This window comes from Melozone crissalis, unplaced genomic scaffold (assembly GCF_028551555.1).
Source record: "Melozone crissalis strain CALT ecotype California unplaced genomic scaffold, PUWL_Pcris_2 ptg000018l_1, whole genome shotgun sequence".
Taxonomy (NCBI): domain Eukaryota; kingdom Metazoa; phylum Chordata; class Aves; order Passeriformes; family Passerellidae; genus Melozone; species Melozone crissalis.
Window position 1 is genome coordinate 29,967,404 of NW_026535796.1, and position 24,053 is coordinate 29,991,456.

The window sequence follows — 24,053 nt, forward strand, 5'->3', positions numbered from 1 at the left end:
CTGTTTTTCTGATTCTGCTAAAGAGAATAATTTGATTAAAAAATTGAGAGTTCATGAATACAGCAGCCACACACTAAACTGCAACTCTACTCAGCTCTGGTAAGGCTGCATATGGAGTCCTGTATCTAGTTCTGGGCTCCTCAGTCAGGAAGATGTGAAGCTCCTGGAGAGGCCTCCTGAAGAGGCAAATGAGAGGGGACCTCATCAATGTCTGCCAGTATCTGATGACACAGTGTCAAAAAGATGGATCCAGGCTCTTCTCAGTGGTGCCAAGCAACAGGACAAGAAACAGAATCTGACGCACAGAAGTTCCACCTGAACACAAGGAAGAACTTTTCTGTGTGAGCAAACACACACTGAGACAGGTTGTGTGCCAATCTGGAGATATTCAAGAACCATCAAGACACAATCCTGTGCCATGTGCTCCAGGATGACCCCAACTGAGCAAGGAGGCTGGACCATATGACACACTGTAGTAACTCCATTTAATAATTTTAAAATAATATTATTATATTTTTATAAATATAATTTATGAATTTATAAATATAGTATACTTTTAAATAATAGCAACATCATTAAATCATTTTTTTAAACGGATCAACATTCTACAAACTAAATTTACTGTCTGCATTGTAGATCCACTTAAGTTGTACTGGCTTGATTTTTTTCCTAACTTTGTATCTTTGTGCAGAAGGTGAAACAACAAGATGTTTAGTCACGTACCTGAGTTTCTATTAAAACCATAAACACAGTAAGTTAAAATGCTACATATATTGGTTCAAATGAAATAAATATTTGCATATTAATTACAAGACGAATTTTCTATAATTCCATAAAACAGTATTTCTCTTTATTCTGTAAAATATTAAATTAGCATTAGTGAAGCCTTCTATTTTTCCTCTTAGATTTTGCAATATTCATTCTGATCACTTCAGTGATAGTAGAAGACCAAGCACTATTCATACCAGTTAAGAACAACCAAATGAAAAGCCAGAACTCCTGATAGTCTAAGCAAGAACCATGTGAACTACCATGCTGGGTTTGTCCAGCACCTCCCCCCCCACCCCCACCCCATTGATTTTTCTGCTGGAGTATTTTTTAGAAGAGAGAAATTTCCTCTGGCAAACTTTTGCTTCATACAGGCCTACAGTTAAACACATCCCAAACTGAATGCAGCAGCATGCATTATATATCCACAGTTAGACCATTTCATCAGCCTGTGAACTAATGATCCATCATTTCTAATGTCTGTCAACTTGTTCCTAGCCTGGTTTAAGACATTAACTCTGACCTCTAAGGTTCTTGGGTATGCTAGTGTTTAAAAACACTTGTGGTTTTGACCATATGCAAGAAATGAATCTAAAAAAACTTGTTTTAACTAATGGAAATATTGTAGCTAGGAATTCCTATTGCCAAATAAAATCTGTGGACTTTTAAAGCACCTGTTAGTCAATTAAGATACCATCAATGCTAACTATACCATACCATAACTTCTTCATATTCTTGATCTTCTTGGTTATCATCTTCATTTTCATCATCTTCTTCATCTGGCTCAGGTAGATCCTCATCATCATCTAACTCTGCCAACAGAGTACTAGCTCGGCAGCTATCAAGAAAATCTATAACACACATATATATATTTACATACAGAACAAACGACAAGAGTAACTTTTAAAGCAGAATTTTTTAAATAGAGAACACAAGCATTGGGAAGAGTGAAAAAACAAATCCCACTTAAACCAGAAAAAGAAAACATTACTTACTGCAGAACAGGAATAAAATCTGTGATAAAAGCATACACCTGGTAAAAAGTCCATGGATCTAGTCAACAGCCTAACTATAGAAGCACTTACTATTGGTACAACTGATAGTGATCAGCAAGAGTGATCTGTTCCTCATTTGATCATAAAATTTTATAATTACACTTTTGGAGATTACAAAAAATCACCAGAAAAGGGTGTACAAATGCATGTCTGTTTCTGTGTCTCAATAATTTAAAAACAGGTGAGTGATGTAATTTCCACTAAAAACATGTTGATTAAACCTTAACTTACAATGTAAAGGACATATAAGATAAACATTTAAGAGTAATATCTTAAAGATTCAATTGCTAATTAATTACTGTAATAAGAAGTTGAAGGCAAAGTTCCGTTTTACTCACTTAGTACTAAGATTTAAAAGACAACCTCCCAAAACCAGAAAAGAAGTTCACAGCAATCTAAGTGGGCTGGGATGAAGCTTTGAACTTTTAAATTTTTCTATGCACATAGAAACCATCTATACTGCCCAAACACCTTTCCTATTGTTGCTGTCATCCCTAGTGATACGTGAATGCACTCTACTTGCTCAGTTGTTGGTGATATATCTTATACATGTCACTCAATCAAAGTATCAAATTAGACTTAATTAAAGAGTAAAGAGAAATGGTATGTGCAGATATATTAATCAACTGCCTCCAAGCAGTTCAATTCCAAAACCCATTGAAATGACCAGAAATTTTTCAAGCAATTTCAATAGGCAACAAAATATAACAAAATCTTAATCTAACAATATTTTAAATAAATCAAGTATCTTCCAAGAATATCTCACAAATGAATAAACTTTACATTAGGAAGTATTTTCCAATATACAACCCAGGTTTTTCTTGACTTCATTTTATCAGCTTGATTCCTGTGTATTACTGACCGAATGATCCAAATCTTCTTTCCCTGTATTCATATGTCTCAAGTAACCTCTGTCCTAAGTCTGTTTCTAGGTTATAGTGTGCACACAACTCTGGATCTGTTTGTCAAATCACATAATTTCTTTCTTCCTGTCAATTTTTGTGTTTTTTCCAATTTTTTGAAATTACTATTATGGTATTGAGATACCTGAAGCTATTTTAAGGGTACAATGTGCCTAATGGTGGATGCTTTTCAATCAGAGTAATACAAACTACATCAGACTTTGCATGTAGCATGCCTATACAATAGAACAAAAAAAATAACATTTGATTGTAATTAGAAGTACATATGCAAACTACATTAGGAACTAAACTTGATGAGGGAAAATATTCAAGTGCTTAGATAAACTATACCATAAATAATAGGAATATGGGATAGCAAGTGCTGAAAATAAAGATTTGAAAACACAAGGAAATACTACTACATTAACATTATTTTACTTACTACCTTACAGAACAAGTAACATACAAACAGCTCAACTTTCAAATGCTTTTCAGTAAATAAACTACTATATGAGAAAATCATAACAAGGGGATAAAAGGGAAAGTCATTAATGGAGAGTCTAATGCTTATGTTCATTTAAAAATGAAACTTACCATATAAAGAATATTCTGCCTCCTGCCCTGTATCGCTCTCACTAGATGTTGATGTTAGGCTAGTAGTTAGAGTATTACTAAGCGACTGACCAACAGATAAAACTGTAGTTGCTGTAGCTACATTGCTGCTGCTAGTAACACTGGATGTAGACATGGTCACTGTTGATGTGGTACCAGTTGTAGTCAGATTAGGAAAACTTTGGGCACCCATAAGAGGAGAAGCTATAGATAAAGATATGGTAAGATAAAATAAATGATTTGATGACTTGAAGAGTACAACTTACATGCATGACTCCTGTGCTGAAAAATATATTTGGGGTTGAAAAATTATCAGTGTGTTATTTTATAATAAAGAACAACAGACTATAAAGGGGAAGGGTTTCCCAATGCAAAAGGGCACCTTAACAACATGTACACCCACTTCTGAGCTTATTCCCTTGCAAACATTTTAAATAAATAATTTTATCAAATAAATCCCCAAAATCCCCCTATAAACCTGAAATGACTTAATTTCATTTTCAATATATATAAAGAATTTCTGAAATCTGTTACTTCAACAATGTGATCTGTCTTTAAGACTAAAATGAAATTTAATATCTAAATAACAATATTATATAGTGCAAACAAGTTAATTATATATAAGGGAATTTGGAACAGAACACATTAAAACAAATGTGAAACTTGTGATTTCTGTGCATTTTTCTAAGGTTCTTAAATTAGCTCTAACTAGTTATTTTTCAAACAAGTACTAAGATATATGTTCATCACAGTCAACACGCCTGAACTGACACTACTGTGAAACATAAGTCATATGTTAGATGATTTATAATTTTTAGAATAAGCCAGTAACAACTAAAAAGTTACCTTACTGTACATTCAAATAAAACATCAAATGCATTTTAGTGAACAACTGAAAAAAAAGTGAATTCACTGTAGACTCAATCAAAGTATCAAATTAGACTTAAGGAGTAAAGAGAAATGGTATATGCAGAAATATTAATCAACTGCCTCCAAGCAGTTCAATTCCAAAACCCATTGAAATGACCAGAAATTTTTCAAGCAATTTCAATAGGCAACAAAATATAACACAATCTTAATCTAACAATATTTTAAATAAGTATCTTCCAAGAATAACTAAATTCAATAAAAAACCTAAACTCACTACATTCAGTAAAAAACCTAGACTCAAATTCAGTAAACAAACCTAAATTTACTGTCTGGAGAAAAAAAGTTGAAGGGTCATCTATACTAAGAATTTAAGTCTTAGGTTTTTCAATCTACTTTTTCTGAACTTTATCAAAGGCAAGTTTTTCAGTTTTAAAAGAAGAAGTTTCATTATTTTGGGGGGGGGGGGGGGAAGTTACTATCTCTGCTTTCCATCTCTGTTACATACAGTTACAACATACATCCCTGCCCATTAAGAACATAGCTAACATTTTGCAAATAAAAATATAACAATGCAGGGGGATGTGAAATCATAGCATAATGATGAGGGAAAGTGCAAATTTTAAATTTTAAATTTATGAAAGCATGGAAGTGAAAAACCAAAGAGTTTTTCTTTTGTTGCTCAAGAGCTTGAAAATAAGTTGTTCGGTATTCACATCTTTTACCTTCTGCTAATTAATAACAGCAAACTCTTTGCTATTACAGTAAACAGAAAAAGCCATTAAGCATCAGCATTTTGTTTGCTCTGAATTCAAGAGCAAATGGAAATTGGCTACTCTAGGCACCACTTAGCTTCTGGCAAATACTGATGTTTTCAATGCAACCAGTACAGAAAGTCCAGAGAGACTTATCTCACTAACCATGATTTCAGTCTTGACTTTTGGGATGTTGGGTTGCTGTGGGTGGTTTGTTTGGTGATAGGGGTTTTTGTTTGGTTTGGTTGGTCTTTAGTTTGGTTGGTTGGGTTTTTTTAACCTGAACTGGCTAAAAAACCCAAAACATTAAAAAAAAAAAAATTTTAATAAATCAAATTTTTTACAATGCTCTAATTGAGCTCTAATTGGTGAGATTGCTCAAATTTAATCTCTGATCTCTTTTAGGAATGTGAGTTACTATTTACAGTTAACTCCTACACAACAGATAATATAAAGTATGACTATTTTTATCACAGAATTAAATATTTAAGATGCCTCATTCTTATTTTTAACTTTTGCAGTGTATCGTATCAAACATTCATGAAATTTTAAATAAGCTGTTGAAGTATTTTACCATGTTTTTTAAAGGTGGTCTCTTTTTTTCTCCTCTCAATATAAAACTACTTCAGAACCAGAGCCACTATCTGTCTATAAGAGGATCAATTCCTGGAAAGCTTTCTTTGAGTATCTTACTTACATTTTTATTGCAAGTTAGACTTTGGCCCCATCCCCAGTATCACAACATAAATACAAGGATCCATTAAAAAAAATCTCCCCATCAAAAAAGAAAACATTCAGTATTTAAAAATCTTTTGAAATGCTAAAAGCAAGCACCACATTTCTAAATAAGAAAGGAGAGAGTCATAGAATTGTTAAGTTTGGAAGAGACCTCAAAGACTGAGTCCAGATGTTAGGCCAGCACTGCCATGATCACTGCTCAACCATGTTCCCAGGTGCCACTTCCACACAACCTCTGAACACTTTGAGGGATGGCAAATCAACTTCCCTGAGCCACCTATTGCAGTGCTTGACCACCTTTTCAATGAAGACATTCTCCCTATTATCTAATCTAAACCTGCCCTGTAACTTCCTACCTGTGAAAAGAGGCTGCCCCCACCTCACCACATCTCCGTTCAGGTAGCTGCAGAGAGCAACTATATCTCTCCTGAGCCTCCTTTTCTCCAGGCTAAACACCCCACAGTTGCTCCAGACCCTTCACCAGCTTCACTGACAATCACGACAAGAATGAAACCTTTACAAGAAATTCATGCTTTTTCTAGCTTGGGTAATTTCACTTTTTCTAACTTGCCTAGCCCATGAAATGCAGTTCTCTGTTTAAAGTACTATCACCATCAGAGAACAAAATACCCAACAAGCAACAACTTTGATGGGAGCAAGCTCAAAAAAAGAGTGAACTCACATCAAGCAGGTTTACAACTTACCTTGCTAACACCTTGCTCCTATATATAATCTAAGAGCATTCAAATGCTTAAAGCATGTATATAATGTCATTTAAAACACTGTTAACTACAAACTTCCCTACATTTAATATTCCTGAACAGTTCACCGAATCTAAGCCTTAATAACAATCTCTAGAAAACACACTCAGTATTAGAGTACATTATGTTATGCAGTTTGACAAAATCAGCAATCTGCTAACATTTCATTATACTGCCATTCTTTTTCCTTTGTGCTTTGTTCTTAGCTCATATGCTCAGACACTTCACAATATGCACAAACTGCCCTTCCTGAGAAAATGAAAAAATAACAGAAATATGCAAAATCTACCCAGGTCAGAAAGCCTAAGTACCTGACATTAGCTACTGTTGCTAGACTTCCATCTCTTGGTCTAATCCATACTCTCTCCTTAAACATATAATCAACATCAATTTCAATCATCAATTTCAAATTCCTTTCTGTTTGATGGGTACCTGTGATCTGACATTACAGGGCAATGTAACACTTTTCAGCTGACAGGAACTCTATGAGTCCTTCATAAGTTCTACAGGCCTACACAAGGTCAAGGCTGCTCTTAATTTCTCAATTAAGCCAACACAATCCAAACTCAAGTGTAACAAAAGCCAAAGAGGCAACAAAATCATCAACTAAAAATAAAACCAGCTTACTTACTTGCAGTACTCACAACATTTCTTCCCAAAGTATTAGTATTGTTATCACTGCTACTCCGGCTTAAGTTCATGTTGTTTGTGGCATTGGTACGTGCTATGTTTGCCACTCTGCGTACAAAGGACTCCAGGCTGGAAGTCTCTCGAGATGATAAGTTCGGAACACTTGCACTGGAGCTCATGGGTGCCCCAGCAGCCAACAAAGAACTGACTGAGAGTCTGTTACTCGCTGAAGAGCTCAGGGGTCGTTGGGAAGCTGCTTCTTTATTAGTCAGTTCAGAGACTGAACTCACATCAGGAGAGCTTACACTAACAATTCCCATGGATATAGCACTGGACTCCCCAGGAGCACGTATGGAGTTATCAGGACCTAACTTCCTCTCTGCATTTTCGTTTCCCATGTCCGCTGTTAAGGTGCTGGTGCTCGCACTGGAAGATGACCCTATATCAGCCTGAGGCACACTGTCAGCAGAAGACAGAACAACAATTGGTTCATGGACGTCAGGGCCTGAAACTATATTTTGTTCCAATACACTTTCTGATCTCCGCTCCATTTTGGTCGAACCCAAGCTGATGTCGCTGCTACTTGCCACGCTACACACAGAACTGCTGCTTCCTTTTCTACTTGAGGAGCCTGCAGCAGCAGTCGTCTTGTCTGGACAGTTGTTTTTCACCAAGCTGCTCCATGACTGCGTTGTGCCTGAAACAGTGGATGAAACAGGTTTGGGTGATGCCGCTGAATCAGGGTCGTACCCTGGTGCAAGCTTGAGGTCAAACTTTCCTTCTGCGCCCATACGGTAAGAGTTAGAGCCACCAGCATCCCAGGTGACATCAATCCAGCCTGGAAAGGGACAGGAGTTTGTGAGATCCAGCAGAAAGCAGACAGGAGGCGTGTCAGACAGTAGCTCCACAATGTGGGATCAGCTTCTCATAAGGGCTGTATGTCTGAATCAATGAAACCACTAAGTAACCCTTAACGCCAATTAAAAAGGAAGTGCTTAAATCTAAACAATTTAGGACTTCCTAATGTTGTCAATTTAGAGGCTGCTCATTCTTGCCACCTTAATCTTCAGGGCCACAGAATCCAGCCAAAAATAAAGTTGCCATCAGGAAGGGACCTGATGTATTAGAATCTCTCAAAATTTTATTCATATCTATCAAAACTGGAATCTCTAGTAACAAAAATGTACATTAAAACGTATCATAACTTTACTAGCATCTGTCAAGAAGCTATAATTATTACATGGACATTCAATAATATTTTTCTTTGTTGGATGCTTGTGGATAAGCATATTTACCCAACAGATGACACGTCATGAAACTGCTTAGTTTGAAATTTCTTATTCTTAAATTGAAAGAACTAATTTATACATACCCAGCTTTTTAATTCAGTAAGTTCCAAATACTCAAACATTCCTTACTCATAAAAAAATCTTTTATGACAATCAGGTAAGGGCTACATAAACTCTTTGCAAGGGTTGCAAAGAGAATATGTTTCACAAAAAAAAACTATCCTGGGACGAGAACAATACTCCAAAGTGATGCTACTCTTAAGTTCCTTTATTAAATTATTATTATAAGTAGCAAAATTTTTTAAGAGCTAAATATAATAAATCTGCAATAATGAGGGTAACATACAAAATTTAGCTAACTAGGACAGAAATGGGGACAAAATGTTTTAATTTTTACTTGTCTAAACATGTACCACAATCTACAAGTCACCTATCAAATTTCTTCTAATATTTCTCACTGTATCTTAACTGCAGCAAATATTGGTGTAACTACTTTAATTGAAACCCATTTCATCCAAAAACGAAATTTCTAAAGCTTAGTCATCTTCTCCAATCTCAGATAAGGTCAAAACAAATATCAGGTCCAGATAAACACATATTTTTCTTTACTAAAACAGGAAAGAGCTAATATCAAGTAAAATATTATTTTTATTACTGTCACGTACACCTTCAGCTTTTAACTATTCAAAAATCACCACTCCTAGACTGAAACATGATCACAGGCAATTTGCTATTTATAAATATCACTCTGGAGAAAAAGTAGCTAAAAAAGGATAAAGTTTTCAGATATGATAAGTAGACATCTCGTCCCCAAATGAGCAGGTTTAGATCACGTTATTCTCGTATGATTTTATTCCTTCTTCACAAGCTATACTTGAGTAGCTTCATGCCACTAAACCTTTGAAGGGTAAAGTTGTGAAGCTAATCCGAATTTTTTTTCTTCCATGATTTGCCTTTTTTATCAAACACAAAAAGCTCAATACTGGAGCTCAACAGTATAATTTTTGCCCTTTATGAATATCTGAACTAGGTTTTTTTTTTTCAAAGCACAACTAAATAACTGGTTCTGTTTTGTATAGTTTCTTTCCCTAAAATATTAATTACAAGCAGTTTTAAATCTGAACAAGTTTTCAGTATATATTATGTACTCAAAGTTGTACTGCTCCATCATTACAGCCATAAAGCAACATTTGTCTATACTTGTGAACAACAACCAAGAAAGTAAATTAGACCCTATTTTCAAAATTCTACACGAAAAAAAGCTGTCACAGGAATGAGATGAGTTGGCATCACCATTTGATAAATGAACCTCAATTTTGCCTATGATTAAATGGGGAAGTTTTACTGGAACACAGGAATAAAATCACTGCTTTGGTAGAATACTACTCACCAATAATACCTAAAGTCTTCAAAGTTATAATGTAGCTATGGGTACTGTTGCATCTGATAAGAAAAATAAATTGATGATGGAAGACTTCCCCACAAGCTGTATTGAACAGCTTAAATAAAGTTCAGTTTCAAATAATTTTAAGGATTTGTACTTGGGAGATTTTTCCATGTTTGAGAGCTGACAACTCAACTAACTAGAAGAAACTCTCAAGTCTAGCTAAAAATGAACCTAAAAGTAGCTGAAGGTGCTTCAGAAACAAGACAAGCCTTATATACCTCAAAATAGGGGGAAGAGCAGGGAAATGGTGGAAAGCATGTTCAGCTGACAAGATCACCACCTCTCCTGGAGCCTCTTCAATAACTTTCTCAGTACTGACTTCCCTGGCTGTTGCAGGTTTTTATTTTGCTCCTTAAGTTAATAAATTTTCACACTTTAACTCAATAACAAAAACTTGATCCCAAAGAAGCTTGCAAGGTAGGAAAGGTACAGGATATAACAAAAGTCAAGAAAAATATCGCAAATGCTCAGCTAGAAGAAATGAGGAAGGTAATTATAGATTTTGCAGACCCAAAGCTTAACTTATCACTTTGCATCACTCACCTTCATATAGTTTGTAATAGATGTCTAAATAACAGTTTCATATTTGAATAACAGTTTAATATTTTATTAACCAAAACTGTATAAAAGTTTCATTTACAGAAAGAATTTTTTTCATGCACTCAAATGGAATTTCACAAATGGACCCCAACAGCTGTAGTATTTTAAGCCTTTTCCCTCCAAAGTATTTGAACTTTTATCAACTTTATCAAGGCATTACAAAGGAAGTACTTTAATACTACCCATTCTGCATGATGTAATCATGTGACAGATGTGATTCAACAACATAAATTCAGGCAATTCATGCTCACCATTATGCAGTTCTCCTGTAACAGTGCCTTCCCCCTGTGGGCTTCCATCCTGATCTCTCCATTTCCAATCAATTCCTCTGATTACACGAGCTCCTGGAACCATGTATTTTAACACCTGAGAACGGACCAGACGTCGCTGCCTTCTCAGATTTGCTTCAGCTTCTTTGGCAGCTTTTCCTACAAGACATGTAAATTGAAAACACTTGAAACTATTGAATGGGGAATAATTTTGAGCTTGTTTCTAAGCAAGTTTAACTGTAAAAGTTAACCTCCTTTTTCACACTGTTTTTTTTATATGGTATGCTCATTAGCATTTTAAAAGAGCAAGTAGGAGATATATTTCTTTTTCTTACCCAGCTGATCTTCACATACTCCATTCACAGTGCCATAAAGTTCAAATCCAGACAGGGAGAGGTAGTGTGTTTGCCCACTGGCATTCTTTCCCATCTGTTTTATTCTAACATGTCTCCAACCTTGTTTCTCATCCTTTGGAGGATCTAAAGGCCATGTTGCTGTAGACCTTTAAGTTTATTAGAAAGGGGCGTTGGTAGGTAACAGGAATAAAGAAAAAAGCAAAGCCAAAAAACCTTAATACCCAGGCAAACAAAACCCTAACACCGATCAAGTACGCATACTACAAGATATATAAACCTATTAACACCAGGACAAACTTCAGATGAGTGTAGGCGTTATGATTTTGTTAAAAAACAAAATGCAAAATTTACAGTGATGAAAAAGCACAAACATCATTATGTGAACCACACAGAAAACCCGTGAAACATTTAATCTCCAGCTCATCCTTGATAATATGTATCACTTACCACTTCTTTAGATAGATACATTATTACAAACACAGTACACAGTAAATTAGTCTACAGTCAAGTACATTTTTAACTGCACTCAGTCTTATGAAAAGTAATAAAATACAATCACATACCCTGGTTCATTGAGACTACAGTCATCAACATGAGTATACAAAGTAGTCCAGTTCTGTCCATCCTTAGATACCTGGAAAACCCAATTTCTGAGAGCAGATCGTCCATAACCTCGAGCATGGCGTAATGTGTAGGCTGATGGAATGACCCAAAGGCCAAGGTCTATGGCAAACCAAGCATTCTTATCATCGTTTGTGTGACAATTGAGAGCTGAGCTGTCACGGCTCAGGATGTCTTCTAAACGACCATAAGGCAGATTTCTTCCTTCTGAGGATGTAACCACTACTAGTCCATAGGCTGCTGGATTTACCCATTCATATGCAGTTCTGTATTTCAAAAGAGAAATATATTGTTCAATTATTACTTAAATAAAAAAACCTAGTTTGAGCGATATTTGACATTTACTGTAAATTGCATATAACAGCTGAGTTTCTCACACCAAAATTATCAATATAATTTTAGATATGTTTCAAACATCACTTTGTGTTTTTTAAAACACTGTAGCAAAGAAAAAAAAAACCAAACCAACAAAATCAAATAGAACCATGGCAACCAAAAACAAAGACCCAAACTTCCCCACTCCATCTTCTTATGGAAGCATAAAACAAATTCTGAACACAAGTGATTCATAGTTTTCTATTATTTAAGCAGATCCAAAAGAAATTTAATTATATTGATTAAAATATATCTCCCACTTCTAAGAAAAAACAGATTTCATTTCATTATGAATTCCTTGTCCCCATTCTGCCTCATGGATTAGAGTTTATTGCATCTGGCTTTAAAACATCTAGCTTTGAAAAACTCACTTTGCATTTGTTCCAATCCAGTAAATAATTCCATTTTCATCAAAATCATGTTGATGCCTGAACACAAATGTCTGACCTTCTCGTAGTTTTCGTACAAAAACAAATGAAGCCCTATCAAAGTCGTACCACTGCTTTGCTACCTACATATGAAAGAAAAAAAGTCAAATATTAAAGAAGCAGAATGTAAGTATTCCCTGTGAACTCTGTGTGTGCTATGCAGCTCACCATTTTCAGGAGATACTGTTCTAGAGATTCCACAGTTGCCAGTGGCTCCATCTTGAGCATTCTACCAGTTCGATCTATCAAAGACGTCTCCCCCGAGGCACGTTCCAAACGAAACCTCAAGCGCCTTGTCAGGATCTGAAAGAACAGCTAAACATTCATCTAGGCTTTCCTGTTTAGGTTTTGGGATTTTAATAAAAACAGTGTATCTCACTACAGCTGTTTTAGTAGCCTATCATGTATCATTGTTGCTTTTACTTCAGCACTATATTCTAATGAAATGCTTTAAAAAGTCATCTCTTAGTATTACCTTTCTTCAATTATCCAAACAATTCTTTACAATGACAATGTGGAAGTCAATTACACACTCAGGTAACGTTTTCTCACTTTTCCTATGTCTTCATAGCTTTTATTTGTTGACTAGCAAATACAATAATATAGAAACTGAAAACTATTTTCAAAAATACTGAACAGCAAGATTGGTTTCACAACTTTTTTCAACTATTTCCTAGACATTTAATATCAAACCAGAAATATTTATACTTCCCTACCCATGTGGCAAAACTCTGAACTGTGCTTTCAAATAGAAAAAAATTAAGACTCCACACAAACTGAGAAAAAACAAGTAATATTTTTAGCCAAACTGCCAAGTTTCCTGTAGAACAAGCTGCTGAGCCTGGAGGCATCTTGCATTACCAATTGAACACAGAACCATAGACGGGATCCTTTAAAGCCTATCCCCGTTCTTACTAATAATTGTCTCGTAATCTCAGTAACGTGCTCTTTAACTAGAGGGCATGTTCCTTTATAAAGACAATACTTGAGGACAAAACAAAGAACACATTATCTCTTCACTCAAAATTTACCTCACAGTGTTTAAGTGACAGTAGAGGAACAGCCATGCATTTCAGCACTAGAGGAAACAGATGCCAAAATTTGCTTGGTGTTTACCTAATTCTACCCACATCTATAAGAATGTGATTCTTGCAGACAAGGTGTGCAACATATAACCTTCAGCTGAGCAGCACTCAGTGTGATATGCTGTTATCACTGTGCATTTACCTGAAGATTGTATGTAGATCCTGGTGTATCATACAAGTGGAGAGGTAGCCGTTCAATGGATTCTAACACTGCTATCAATTTTCGAATTAATGCAACTGCTGGGCGACTGTGAAAGAGAACAGGTACTCTGTTACCACAAAACAAAACAAAGAAAAAATGTTACAGTATCTCAGAAAACAGGATCCACCTGAGGAAACTATCTCAGTGTGCTATTTCAACTGACGGTATCTGTTCTAGTCACATGGTTACACACAGTAAGAAAGATACTAATCTGCACAGTGATGAACAAGTCACCTTTATTTTGTCAACAGATGTTCTATAGGTTGACTCTCAAGAGATAAAAACTTTCAATTGCTACTTCAATATTAGATGCTGTTTTCAAGATCAATTTTCTATTCCATTGAAATGGAAAGAACAGATACTTTTTCTTTAAATTATTTTAAACATACCATACTGCTTCAAAATTTCAAAGAGGATTTTCCTGGTTTGGTATTATTTTTACCTTTCATCATCCTCATTTTCGCTGAATGCTGTTTTGAAAACGTTTATCCTCTCTACCAGTTGACTACAGTCTTGTTTCACATCCAAATCAACATTCTAGGAGGAAAAAAAAGACAAGTTACAGACAGGCAAAGACATCTATGTAGTCTCACTGAAATCCCAATCCCAAAGCTAATCATCAGCCATTAGACCTGAACAGAGCTGGTTTATTTTCATTCAAACTAGTCATCTACTCTAATATCTTATTTTCAATAGGTAGACCAGCAACTGGAGCAAGTCTGCCAAATTTTCACCAAGACCAGAAAAAGACAAATTTATAACAGATCTTTTACATTATGCACGTCTTAACTTCATTTTGTTAGGAAGACTTTCTTTAAACACTTATGTCTATAAACTTACATTGTTTAAAACTGTCAGCAGCGATTGAACTAAGCCACTACTGCACATTTCATATGGAGAAATAGTATTCTCATCCTTCAACAGTACAATTAAGTTTTCCAGAGCAGTCTTCATTAAATCTCTCCATGTATTTTCTCCCTCAATGCACTGAAAGACAAAAAGATCATTATCATGAAACAAAGTAAAGTTTCCACTAGCTTCAGTTGAAAAATCATGTCCTAGGAAAGTACCTAACTAGGTAAATACATGCACATCTCAGACATGCTATCTCTGCTTCATGACTCTGCGTCACATCATGACAGACTAGTCTGAACATTATCTGATTTCCACTGATGTCACCCATTAAAAATAAAGGAGATACACTTACCTGCCTGTTTGCATGAAGTTCCCATGCAGACTCTAACTGTGTTGCTATGTTCCTCAGTGTTACAACTACTCCTCGAGGCATACTTTCAACAGCTTTAAAATGATCATCATACAAATCTCTTGCCATAGTGCGCACCTACAAATGGATTTTGATAATCAGAAGTCAGACCTTACTGTCGTGAGATCATTACTACACTCCCAGATACCACAACCTTGGGCATTATTTTTATGTCCCAACAGGCAAACAGGGAAGCATAAAACCCCATGTGCATCACAAAATGTTGGGTTGTGAAAAGAAAAAGGTACAGGAGAAATAAATGGAAATACACAAAATCTTATTGACAGAAATGAAACTTACCATCATGCATTAGGTTACAGCATAAAGGGTAGTAGGAAAAGGTATGATTCTCAATCTGTCAATCTTTCTTTTAGAACTGTATCATGGCTCAGGTAATATTTTTAAATGTACAGATAAGCAGCTTTAATACAGTTTCTGAATGCTCTATCAACATTCCTTAAACCAATTCAAACTAAGTCCCTATACAACCTCTTTTAGTAAGAATTACTCTTTCTACAAAGTCTGGTTCACACAAGACACAGATTAAGTAAGTTCTGATTAAACAACATCTTTCTTTTGTAAGAAATTTCCCCAAAAATCTTTCCTTTTTATTATCATTCTATGTGCTACAATAATACATTACATAAGCTTTAGAACTGCACAGTACAATCTTAGGCATAAAAGAGCACTGTCTTTCTTTTATCATCCCACATATTATCATTCACACACAGTCCTTCAGCTTTCAATTTAGTGTCACATTTCCTAAGATATATGTCCTAAAATGCTGCAGATATAAGGCACAGGATATATTGGCTGCACTGTTAGAAACTGCAAGACAGATAAAGACTAAAGATCAGCCTGAGCCCTTGGCATAAGCGGATCACAAAATGGACTGTTATTTTGTGGGTTTTTTTGTAAAGAGCTTAATACTTGATTTCTTAGTTCCTCCTTTTCCCCCTTCATTTTGAGGAGAAAGAATTTTAAAGATATCTAAAATGAGGGCATTTACTCATTTTGCTTCACTACCACAACTCTTAACAATGTAGACTTTAACAATGTAGACTGTTACTTCCAGCACCCTGTCACTGAATCCAGTCTAAAACTAGTACCTAGATGAAGAGAAGTATTATATGCCTCTGGCACAACTGTACTATTGATTTTAACATCTTTTCTTGTAGCATAAAGACATAAAAAGCAAACCACAAAACCTAAAGAATTAATGCAAGTCAGGAAGACTGGATTTTCCTACATTTTTTTTAAAATTCATTTTCCTCTAAAGGAGCACACATTTTACTAAGACTTTTGGATAAAATCACCCATAGAAGTGTTTTGTTCTTGTTGATGTTTTCCCCTTCAAGCCTCACATAAAATTGTATCGCATTGAAATCAGAGATTTTAATCTTCTAAGAGGAAACTAAACCTCCCTAAGAATATTAGAATATAAAACAAGCTCAATTAAATTCTAAATATAAAATTTACAGATCACCAACCTTTTGTTTTGTCTTCTCCAGTTTAGATTTCAGTTTTCTTCCTCTTTTACCTGTCCAGCCAGTCACAAATTCTGACCCTGCAACATATATTTTAGAAAAGTTGAATTTTCTCATAGCTATGAGAAGCAACAAATAAAACTCTCTCACATACACTTGTTCCTACCTGCACATAACACATACCTACATACTTACCCAAGGAAGTTTCAGCTGTAAATGAATGCTTTGTTCCTCTGTTGGATTCAAACACAAAGCCTGGCAGGTCTTCTTTCAGTATTGTAGCTTGCTGACCATCAGAATTGTGAATAGCAATTTCTCCTTCTTTTAAACAGGTCAGTGACCAGTTTCCTACAGTAAGTTTAGTTGGCCCTGGTGTTGATAAAATTGGCTGGCTTGTGGTAGATGGTTTTACTTGGCTTCGAGCCCTCTGCAACTTCTCAAGGAACTCACTCCTACTTTCTATTTAAAAAGAAACAAATTTGGTTTTTTCCAACAATTGCTTCCATCATTATGCAGAAGTTTTTTCAAGAGCAAAACAACTGAGTACATTCAATGCAAAATTAACTTTGAAATTAAGGGTCTTAAAGTGTCCTAAATTTCTGTGTAGTATATTTCTGTACTTCAACAGTAATTTATTCTACGATCACATCAAAGCTGCAATGCAACAATGCAACTCTTTCTGAGAGATGCAATTGAGATGTATTAATTCATTGTTACAATTATAATAGGAAGATCAAAGAAATTCAGAATAAATTTTTAGTCTTTGAAAAATGGGTCTCAGAATGGTGAGCATGAACTATTCTCAAAAGTACGTTTTCAGAAATAAGGATTTAGAAAATATAATATCATTAATGAAAAATTTCATTAAATTATATATTTGTATTTTAATCATTTAAATGCTAAGTACACAACTTCAAAAATTCCATTTAAAGTAAAAATGGAAGCATCTCATTAAAGATTATTTCTGTTTGCCTTTTGCTGCAATGACAAGCTCTAGGCTTTTTAAATATGCCCTTTTGTTATAACACAAAATAATGCAAAAATAAATATGCACTCGAGGCACAACATTCTTTACTGTTTAAATTTCATAGCATATACAGAGAAGGCTTATAAAAATAATTGAGATATGATACGCAAGATGAAAATTCTGTTAATTAAATGTTTTCAGATTTCCATAATTACATTTTAACACATTTATATAGCACATTGCACTGAAAGTCCTATATTTCTACTAAGTCCTATATGGTTGGGAATAATTTCAGATTCCCTTGGACAAAATTTTGAGACTTACTAAAAGCTTCAGAATTACCATTAAATTTCAGTTTTTGCATTGAATTTTTTTTCTACAAATTCAAACAAAACAAGTACGGAGTTAATGTGGAGAGGGGTGAGTACAGACCTTCCAAAATGTTCACAGTATATATATTTGACCATCCACCCCAACTTTCATCATGCAATACACACTAACAGATGTCACTATTCAACCCTCTATACTCTTGCCAGTTGTGAAGTTACTAAAAAGTATACCACAAGATTGATCAGTAATGATTTAGGACAGCAGAACATATAGTACAGTTCAGGACTTGATACCATTCTAGCCTATACTGTACTGTAGTCATTTTAGTTAACAAATATTAATTTTTTAAGTAAAAAAGGCTGCTGCACATGCTTAGAGCTCATGGTTAAAGTTCAGGCAAATTACACTGCAACATCAGCAATCTTAGTAGATGTCTATTTGAGTACATATTTTAAGAAGCCTCATTTAATTCTACATTTAGCTCCTTTCCCTCATGATATTCAGACTAGGTATCTTTTAAAAAACTTTGGATTTATGCAATCTTTTTTGAAAGACTGATTTGAAGTAATATCTTAAATGCTCAAACTGACTTCCTCTAAGTTCTCTTCACTCCAAATTCATCTGAGCTGTCACCATTCCACTCATCTTATACAGAAATAGTCTCATCCCCTTGCCTTGACCATTGGGAAGTGAAAACCAAAAAATTCAGCATCCAGGGAATGCCAGATGAGACTTTAAGAATTGTATGAGAATTTTAGAAATTATCTTCACGAATCTTCTTAAAACTGTACTGTATGATAAACAAGTATCTCAACACAGGACTTATTTACCTTTAAAGGCATTAATCTTATTAAAAAGAATGTAAAGTCACATTTTCTGACCAAAAAACCCAATAAATCTATAAGTGGTTTCCAGCTGCATTACGATCAGAAACAGTATATTGCATTTTGTCTTCTTGCCCCAAACTTGATGCATGAAGTCATTAGCACTTCATTTCCATCCTGAATCATAATATGTTCTGTTATTTCAGTCAATGGCTCATTGAAAATATCATAATATTGCAAAGCATTTTATGCCTGCAGGTTCATAAATGCATGAACTGCTGCAAAAAAAAAATGAAACAATAAAAGGAGGGTTGTTTCTGCATCCAGAACAAGTTGTGTATTCTGTACAGAAAATCAGAACCAGCTGTGCATTGCCAGCGCATAAGGTCTGTTCCCTTATCCTCTCTCCAACAAACAATTAAGACACTGTAATTTGTTTCCCAATCTCAATGAGAAACTTTCCATTACTTTGTCTTCAAACACATGCAAATTCATTCTGCTAGCTAGAAGCAAACAACAAATCACCATTTCAACCTGCTTTTCCTGGGATGGCCACTACAAAGTGCTTTTAATGACTGGGGTGAAAAAATTAAGTACGCATGGAGAAGAATCAAAACAAAAAGTTAATACGCTTTTGCTGGCAAGATGTTTACTTAACACAATTCACCAAGAAAGTCAAGTTATGGACACATGCTATCTGATAAAATGCATCACAATTAACTGACCACCTTCCACCTGTTTACATCCTTTACTATTTAGTAAGCCAATTCCTGCAAAACAAAATAGCTCAAATCAAATTATATAAACAAATGTAACAGTCTCAAAACTTAACCTGGACTTGAATTACAAGAAGTCTACCTGAGCTGTCAGATCCTCCTTCAGGGCTCCCACTGGAATACATTGTGGCCAGCTTTCCATCCAAGATAAATCTGAACCATCCATTACTACCATTAGATAGCTCCAGGGCTGCAGCATCACTCCAGATATACAGGCAGTCCCTTCCCCTAATGATTGACCAGTCTCTCCAGTGGTATGGTTTACCCTGCTGCAGTTCTTTAGCATCCTCCTGCGGCTCATCCTCCTGCAATAATATTGTATTAAGCGATAACAAGAACCAAAAAAAATCTCCAATCCATTTAAACAAGAGGAAAAAAAAACCAAAAAAAAAAAGCAAAAAAAAACCCCAAAAAAACCCACAAACAAACATTAAAAAAAAACATCACAGACATTTTTTAAAGGAGGAGATTCTCTCTCTTTAGGAGAGAAGACTTATTCAAATCAAAAGTGTAGGAACTATACTACTTCTGCCTGTAAAACATATCCTTAAAAGTATTCTTTAATAGAGTAAGATAATTCTTAGAAGTTTCCTTTTACATACAGCTTTATCTACTCAACAATAGCAATGGCCTACTGCCTGCAACATCCACCTCTGTTCAAAACTTGAATTGTGAGAAAAGAAGCACAAAATGATTGAGGTTGGAAGAAATCTCTGGAGGCCATCTAGTCCAAATCCCTGTTCAGGCAGGGCCACGTATGACTGGTTATCTAGGACCATGTCCATATGACTTTTAATATCTAACCACTAAAATACAAAACTAGCACCCCCCAAGAAACCCCAGACAACCCAAACCCCACAGTAAAAAAGTTGAACTACACACTTAAGATTTAGCTATAAATTTAATTGAATTTGTAACAGAAAAAGTCTGTTTTCCATTCAGTTCATCTGACTGGCCATAAGACTTGGAAACTGATAAATAACTTCAATACACATGGCTTTCATTAAGCAGAAAATTATTTTCTTTTTTGTATTTTTAACACATTTGATAACATTTAAAACATCTCAAACTATTTAATGCATGGACATCAACAGAGATACACTTCTGACACAAATACTTTCGGAAGGATTCATTTTGTTTACCAGTCACTTTCCAAACACTAGGTAAAATCAAGCACCAAATAACTTGATCACAGGGAAGTATGAATAGGAAAACTCAGCAGATAGTAATATGCTAGCAGAAAATGAAGGTAGAGAAGAAAATTATTAAAACAAGTGGTATAAAATAAGCATCAATTTAATATCCTAATTCCCTAGCCCTGGCCATTTTTGTAACAATAAACATTTCACTAGAAGTGTCAGTTTTACAGTAACAAATAAAGCAAATAAATCAATTCCACACACTTACCTTCTCAGGTTTAGACTCCTCTTCATTTTCATCATCAGATGATGGCCCCGCCAAAGTTGACACTTTACTAATTACGCCAAGTCTAGCCAGTTGGTCTAGAAAAAGATCACCACCTTTATCCACTAAATCCCTTATGATTTGCAAGGCTAACAAATGGCCATCATCATCATCCTGCAAAACATTGGGATGAAAAGAAAATAAGAAAGGAGATCTTGTTACTTTACACACTGAACTGCACATGTGGTCACAGATGAACACTGTAAAATTTTTAGGGTTAGCTATTAACAAATACTTGGAATCAATTAGTGTAAATCCTTTTTCTGTACTAGTTTCACAAAGGATAACATTTTCATTCTTCCTACCTCTTGATCAAGCACTGTAGCTGTTATCTCAACCAGTATTGTGGGCAGGTTGTGGCCAGCATCAGAGTCACAAACCTCTTTCAGGAGTGCCTCAGAACAAAAATGTATCATTTTTCTAATGAGTGCAAGACTTGCTTTCCTGTAAAAGATCATAGAAAAAAAAGGTTCTTACAGTGATAAAGCAAGCAAAAAGGTTCAAGATAAGACGACTTTTGTACACTATTTATGCATGTTTTCAAAACACAAGAAATTTAACCTGTTTCAGTTCTTGTATTACTCTTACTAAGTTCTGGATTATCTTTAAGAATAATGCACCTCTGGTAGTTTTTGATTTTATAGCACTATCAGTCTGACATACACTTTTCTCCTCAACCCTTTATTAAGTAAACCTACTCTACATCCTGTCTTTACCCACTTTTAGTGCTGGCAATTCACTTCTGCACACTTTGTCACCCTCAGAGGTATTCAGCCTTTCATGTATTTCCCATATTTCAAGATCCCTTTATCTTTTAATTCTAAACATGCTATTAGATTAGGCAGTTTTCCACACTAAGAACTATAATTAATATGAAAGGAAATCACTCCTGTAGGGTTAAAGATGAATTTTTTTGACCAATTTCCAAAAGTCTGATTCATTAATATAACTTTCAAGTAGAGAGCCAACTACTTTGCACAATCTGCAACAACAATTAATCACACAGAGATGGTTAATACAATTTCTTATTTCTTTTATTTAAAATAACCTAGTTTAAGCTTTCGATCATCAGCTCAAGTGGAATCTGTCTCTACTAGAGGTCTTTTTATCTTGCATTTTCACCCAAAGTACCTGTAAACACTGGGAACATAACAGATTGGAATAAATGTCATATTTGTAATATAAAAGGCTAAATGGTTATGATCAGATGCAACTTACACAAGCATTATGACATGCACAGTATTCCCTTTTAAGTAATAAATTAGATTACATTTCTGCAATTCAACAGAATTAGAAGCAGCATCTTGTCTAGTTAATACACTGTTAAGTAAGGTTCCTAAAACCTTCTGAAATAGCTTTTTCTAGTCTTGCTGATTTTCCAATTAATGCATCTTGACATTAGTTTATTCACTTTCCTCTACTAAATTACAGCTTTCTTACAGTGGCTACAAACAACTGTAACCAAATCCTGATGCACAGTGTATACAACATACTGTATGAACATAGCACCCTTTCCTCATGCTGCTACAGTCAGGAATATGCTCTGCTCTCCCATGACTAACCAGGCTTTTTCCAACACATCACTTCACCAGAAAGGAAAAAATAAGTGCTAAGTCAAAAAAAACTCTTGAAACACTTCCCAAACAATCACTTCTATTCAAATACATATTGTCACTAGCATTACTTGAACTTTTAGATTTACTTTGGCTTTTCTAAGCACGTATTAACAAACTGTCCCTCATGATAATATTACCTTATTGAAGGCAACATAGTTTGTTGAAATGTTTGTGCAAATACAGGCAATAGTCTTTTCAAGTATATGGGTGCCATTTCTGGATCTCCTTTGGGTTCATTGCATTCTTCCTCGTCCTTGTTTGCATCTTTCTTTTTCTTCTCATCCCCTTTGTTGACAGGACACATCCAATCCCCTGGAAAATTTTTTTCCCCCCAACACATTCAATTGCAAAAGTCAACAAACCAAACAAAACCACCATCTAAACATCCAAGTTTTCTTTACTAATATCCAAGTACCTGAACATGAACATGCATTCCTAAAAATATAAAATTCACATGTGCATGACTTCTTGAATAAAAGTATTTAATAGCAAGTATCACCTGTGGCACCAGAATTCTCAGGAACAGGGAAAGTGCAGTTCCCACACAGAAAGGATACCAGAGAAGCTACCAAGGCTGACAAGCTCTGAATCCACAACAAAATGCCAGCCTAGCCTCATCCCACAGCTGAAGAGCAGGCACTGTTCATGCCTGCTCAGTTATTTCCCCTCACTTAACATCATCTTAAAATACTAATGTTTTAGTGCATACTTTATGGGTTAAGGAAGACAAGTCACAATTTATTTTCTTTAAATAACCTTAGTAGAGCAAAATTATTCTAACTGCATAACTTAACACATATCAGCATTTCTACTATAGCAAGTGTTACAGACTTAAATATTGCACTCACCTGGAGACTGAAGAATAGCTACTACTTCACTGTGCCCCCTTTCCCGAGCTTTGTCCAGAGGAGTTTTCCCATCTTCATCTCTCAAATCAGGATTTGCACCATGTCGTAAGAGAGTCTAAGAATAAATATTTTTATGTATGAAATGCATTTCTTCTTCCAAAGTAGCAAATGTGCTTTTCATACATCACTCCTACAGTGTTCTCATGTTTGTAAGTATTCTGTGCTTTTTATATCTGTAGAGCTAATATAAACTGCTTTTATTCATTACTGCTCTACTGCCCTATAACGGCAAATCTGTGTTTTGATAAATCCTATAAAGAACACATAAATATTTAACAGTGCATGCGTCCAGCACATTGCATTGAAGACACTTTGAACAGAGCAAGATGAAAAGTTAGCAGGTAATGGTTTCTAAGAGTCAGCTTAAATCATACCTTTGCTACCTGAGGTCTTCCAAAACATGCTGCATAATGTAATGAGGATGACCTCTGACCTCTGTTAACATCAGCACCCCTTTCACAGAGGAATTCTACCTGTTAGATAAGAAAAAGGAAACCAGTCTTTTTTATCTTCCTTTACATAAATAATGCAACTTCTTAAGGGTACATAAATCTAATTTACCATTTCCTGAGTTCCAAAAGCTGAGGCCCAGTTTAAAAGAGTTTGTCCTACATCATCCATAAAATTTACTTCAAAAGCTGAAAGATAAAATTAAAT

The 24,053-nt window shown here is 35.1% G+C and overlaps 1 protein-coding gene across 7 annotated transcripts in view; it reads right to left on the bottom strand.

Annotated features, from left to right (window-relative positions):
* Positions 1-24,053, bottom strand: part of HECTD1 (HECT domain E3 ubiquitin protein ligase 1) — a 59,554-nt gene that overhangs the window by 12,870 nt on the left and 22,631 nt on the right. For 2 of the 7 annotated variants that reach the window (XM_054275328.1, XM_054275327.1), the window contains exons 7-27: positions 23,958-24,034; positions 23,771-23,869; positions 23,337-23,451; positions 22,626-22,800; positions 21,178-21,316; positions 20,816-20,986; positions 19,491-19,713; positions 16,707-16,970; positions 16,515-16,591; positions 14,968-15,102; positions 14,601-14,747; positions 14,203-14,297; positions 13,701-13,806; positions 12,642-12,776; positions 12,417-12,556; positions 11,613-11,936; positions 11,029-11,195; positions 10,676-10,852; positions 7,090-7,785; positions 3,320-3,541; positions 1,486-1,619 (exon numbers count right to left, since the gene is read on the bottom strand). In XM_054275328.1, coding sequence (XP_054131303.1) covers positions 1,486-1,619; positions 3,320-3,541; positions 7,090-7,785; positions 10,676-10,852; positions 11,029-11,195; positions 11,613-11,936; positions 12,417-12,556; positions 12,642-12,776; positions 13,701-13,806; positions 14,203-14,297; positions 14,601-14,747; positions 14,968-15,102; positions 16,515-16,591; positions 16,707-16,970; positions 19,491-19,713; positions 20,816-20,986; positions 21,178-21,316; positions 22,626-22,800; positions 23,337-23,451; positions 23,771-23,869; positions 23,958-24,034 — 3,818 coding nt within the window. Of the gene's footprint in view, positions 1-1,485; positions 1,620-3,319; positions 3,542-7,089; positions 7,927-10,675; positions 10,853-11,028; positions 11,196-11,612; positions 11,937-12,416; positions 12,557-12,641; positions 12,777-13,700; positions 13,807-14,202; positions 14,298-14,600; positions 14,748-14,967; positions 15,103-16,514; positions 16,592-16,694; positions 16,971-19,490; positions 19,714-20,815; positions 20,987-21,177; positions 21,317-22,625; positions 22,801-23,336; positions 23,452-23,770; positions 23,870-23,957; positions 24,035-24,053 lie in introns of all 7 variants that reach the window. The other 5 variants (XM_054275325.1, XM_054275323.1, XM_054275324.1 and 2 more) reach the window with 3 other exon arrangements.